This window comes from Cicer arietinum, chromosome 8, assembly GCF_000331145.2.
Source record: "Cicer arietinum cultivar CDC Frontier isolate Library 1 chromosome 8, Cicar.CDCFrontier_v2.0, whole genome shotgun sequence".
In the NCBI taxonomy this organism is placed as follows: domain Eukaryota; kingdom Viridiplantae; phylum Streptophyta; class Magnoliopsida; order Fabales; family Fabaceae; genus Cicer; species Cicer arietinum.
The window spans coordinates 1119516-1123373 of NC_021167.2; the positions used below are offsets into that span (position 1 = coordinate 1119516).

A 3858-nucleotide genomic window follows, 5' to 3' on the forward strand; every position below is an offset into this window, starting at 1 on the left:
AAGAGTCAAGTGTTTAACGGATAGGATTATGTGTTTGAAGTCTGAGGATTTCGTTGGTGATGTGTTGGAACAACACAGAGTTGTTATGACACCAACTGATTTTTGCTTTGTGGTGAAATCAGTGGGTCAAACTAGTTGGCAACGTGCACTTGAGCTTTATGAGTGTTTGAATATGCAGCAATGGTATGCACCTAATGCAAGAATGGTTGCTACAATTTTGGGTGTGCTTGGAAAAGGTAATCAAGAAGCACTCGCTGTTGAAATCTTCACAAAGGCTGAGTCAACCATAGGGGATAGTGTTCAAGTTTATAATGCAATGATGGGTGTTTTTGCAAGGAATGGTAAATTTGAGAAGGTAAATGAGGTGTTTGATATAATGCGTGAGAGAGGGTGTGAGCCTGATATTGTTAGTTTCAATACTTTGATTAATGCTAAGGTGAAGTCTTGTGTTATGGTAGTTGGTTTAGCTATTCAGCTTTTGGATGAAGTTAGGAAGTTTGGTATTAGACCAGACATAATAACTTATAATACACTTATAAGTGCTTGTTCTAGAGAGTGTAATTTGAAGGAAGCTATTGGTGTTTTTAGTGACATGGAGATGAACCGTTGTCAACCGGATTTGTGGACTTACAATGCGATGATTTCGGTTTATGGTAGATGTGGGTTTCCTTTGAAAGCTGAGCATCTTTTTAAAGAGTTGAAGTCTAAAGGCTTTTCACCTGATGCAGTCACTTATAACTCTTTGTTGTATGCTTTTTCGAAAGAAGGAAATACTGAAAAGGTAAGGGATATTTGTGAAGAAATGGTGAAAATGGGGTTTGGCAAGGATGAGATGACATACAACACTATCATACATATGCATGGAAAGCATGGCCGGCACGATGACGCGTTGAAGCTTTACAGAGACATGAAGTCATCTGGCAGGAGTCCTGATGCAGTTACGTATACTGTTTTGATTGATTTGCTTGGGAAAGCAAGTAAGATTGAGGAAGCTGCAAAAGTGATGTCCGAAATGTTGGATGCGGGCGTTAAGCCCACTTTGCACACATATAGTGCTTTAATTTGTGCTTATGCGAAGGTTGGGAAGCGAGTAGAGGCCGAAGAGACATTTAATTGTATGTGCCGATCAGGGATCAAAGCTGATCGCCTAGCATACTCGGTTATGTTAGATTTCTTTTTGAGATTCAACGAGATAAAAAAGGCTATGGTGTTGTATCAGGAAATGATTCAGGAAGGCTTCGCGCCAGATAGCGGTCTCTATGAGGTCATGCTACCTGCGCTTGTGAGGGAAAACATGGAGGATGTTGTTGAAAGAATTGTTCAAGATATGGTAGAACTGAGTGGAATGAATCCACAAGATATTTCGTCGGTTCTTGTTAAGGGGGGATGTTATGATCATGCTGCTCAAATCTTGAAAGTTGCCATCAGCAACGGCTACGAATTGGACCGCGAGATTTTTTTATCCATTATGAGCTCATATAGCTCATCTGCTAGATATTCAGAAGCTTGTGAACTTGTTGAATTCTTTAGAGAACATGCTCCCAATGACATTCAAATGATCACAGAAGCACTCATCGTTATACTTTGCAAGGCTGGAAAGTTAGATGCAGCCTTGGAGGAATACAGAAACAGGGGAGGATTTGGTTCGTTTAGGAGTTGTACTATGTATGAATCTCTTATTCAAGAATGCATACAGAGTGAACTATTTGACATAGCTTCTCAGCTTTTCTCTGACATGAGATTCAGTGGTGTTGAGCTATCTGAATGTCTTTACCAGAGTATGGTGTCTGTCTACTGCAGAGTCGGCTTCCCCGAGACAGCACACCATTTGTTGTATCATGCAGAGGAAAACGACATTATTCTTGATAATGTTGATATTCAGATTGATATCATTGAAACATATGGAAAGCTAAAGATGTGGCAAAACGCGGAAAGTATAGTGGAAAATCTTAGGCAAAGATGTTCAAAAGTGGACAGAAAGGTCTGGAATGCTTTAATACATGCTTATGCATTCAGTGGTTGCTACGAACGAGCTCGAGCTATTTTCAATACAATGATGAGAGATGGGCCTTCCCCGACCATAGATTCCGTAAATGGTCTCTTACAAGCTTTAATTGTTGATGGTAGACTGAATGAGCTTTATGTGGTGATTCAGGAGTTGCAAGACATGGGCTTCAAGATAAGTAAAAGTTCTATTCTTTTGATGCTTGAAGCATTTGCTCAAGCAGGAAATTTATTTGAGGTGCAGAAAGTATACAATGGAATGAAAGCTGCTGGTTATTTTCCTACCATGCATCTTTATAGAATCATGATTGGATTGTTGTGCAGATTCAAAAGAGTAAGGGATGTAAGAGCCATGTTGTTTGAGATGGAAGAGGCAGGATTTAAGCCCGATCTTCAAATTTTTAATTCTATACTTAAATTATATTCAAGTATTGAAGAATTTAATAACATGGGTGTCATTTACCAGATGATACAAGATGCTGGTCTTACACCAGACGAGGAAACTTATAATACATTAATTATAATGTATTGCAGAGACCATAGACCAGAAGAGGGTCTGTCACTAATGCATAAAATGAGAAATCTTGATTTAGAACCAAAGCGAGACACGTACAGAAGCATGATTGCAGCATTTAGTAAGCAACAATTGTACGACCAAGCTGAGGAGCTTTTTGAAGAACTTAGATCGAATGGTTATAAACTGGATCGGTCCTTTTATCATTTAATGATGAAAATGTATAGAACTTCTGGCGATCATCAGAAAGCTGAAAATCTGCTAGCTATGATGAAAGAAGCAGGGATAGAGCCCACTACTGCCACCATGCATTTGCTAATGGTTTCTTATGGTAAATCAGGTCAGCCTGAAGAAGCTGACAAAGTTCTTAAAAACTTGAGAACGAGTAGAGCAGTTCTGGATACCTTACCTTATACCTCTGTTATTGCTGCATATTTCAAAAAAGGAGATCTAAAATCTGGAATTGAAAAGCTCACAGAGATGAAGGAAGCGGCCATAGAACCGGATCATCGAATATGGACATGCTTTATCAGAGCTGCAAGCTTGTCTGAGGGAGTAAATGATGCCATTAATCTTTTGAATGCACTCCAAGATGTTGGATTTGATCTCCCAATCAGGTATCAATTAGTGTTTTTAAGCGAAAGGATTAGTATTTTTTTTTTCCTTTCATATTCCTCAAGTTAATTTATATAATATTGTTATATAGGCTTCTAAGAGAAAAATCTGAATCTCTAGTTTCTGAGCTTGACCAATATCTGAAGAGAATAGAACATGTGGAAGATAATGCAGCTTTTAACTTTGTAAATGCTTTGGTGGATCTCTTGTGGGCATTTGAACTCAGAGCTACTGCATCATGGGTTTTCCAATTGGCAATCAAGAGAAGCATTTATCGCCATGATATATTTAGGTAAGAATTATAGATCCTTCTTTTACTGCTTTGTCTCAAATATAAGCAACAAAAAACTGATATTTGGTAGTCTAAAATATAAACAAAAATTAATTAATTTCACTTCACTGAAAGGTATCATTTCTAAAATGCTCTTTGATTAATTTAAATTTTGTTTTTCAATAACTTTTATTTCAATAGAACAAGTTTCAATAAACGGCAAAATAGAAAATGGTTTATTTTTATGCTGTTAGAAAAATTAAATGAGATTACTAATATTCTCACAATTTCCAACTGAAATGTTACTGCCTCTGTTTGGTTACTTATGTTTGTATCAATCAATTGCAGAGTTGCTCAGAAGGACTGGGGGGCTGATTTTAGAAAGCTATCTGCTGGCTCAGCTCTTGTTGGTCTTACATTATGGCTTGACCATATGCAGGTGAATTCTCTTTCC

The 3858-nt window shown here is 37.7% G+C and overlaps 1 protein-coding gene across 1 annotated transcript in view; it reads left to right on the forward strand.

Moving 5' to 3' along the window:
• LOC101491308 (pentatricopeptide repeat-containing protein At3g18110, chloroplastic) overlaps positions 1 to 3858 on the forward strand; it is a 6673-nt gene that overhangs the window by 795 nt on the left and 2020 nt on the right. The window contains exons 2-4 of the mRNA XM_004511415.4: positions 1 to 3135; positions 3225 to 3425; positions 3753 to 3843. Coding sequence (XP_004511472.1) covers positions 1 to 3135; positions 3225 to 3425; positions 3753 to 3843 — 3427 coding nt within the window. The remainder of the gene's footprint in view (positions 3136 to 3224; positions 3426 to 3752; positions 3844 to 3858) is intronic.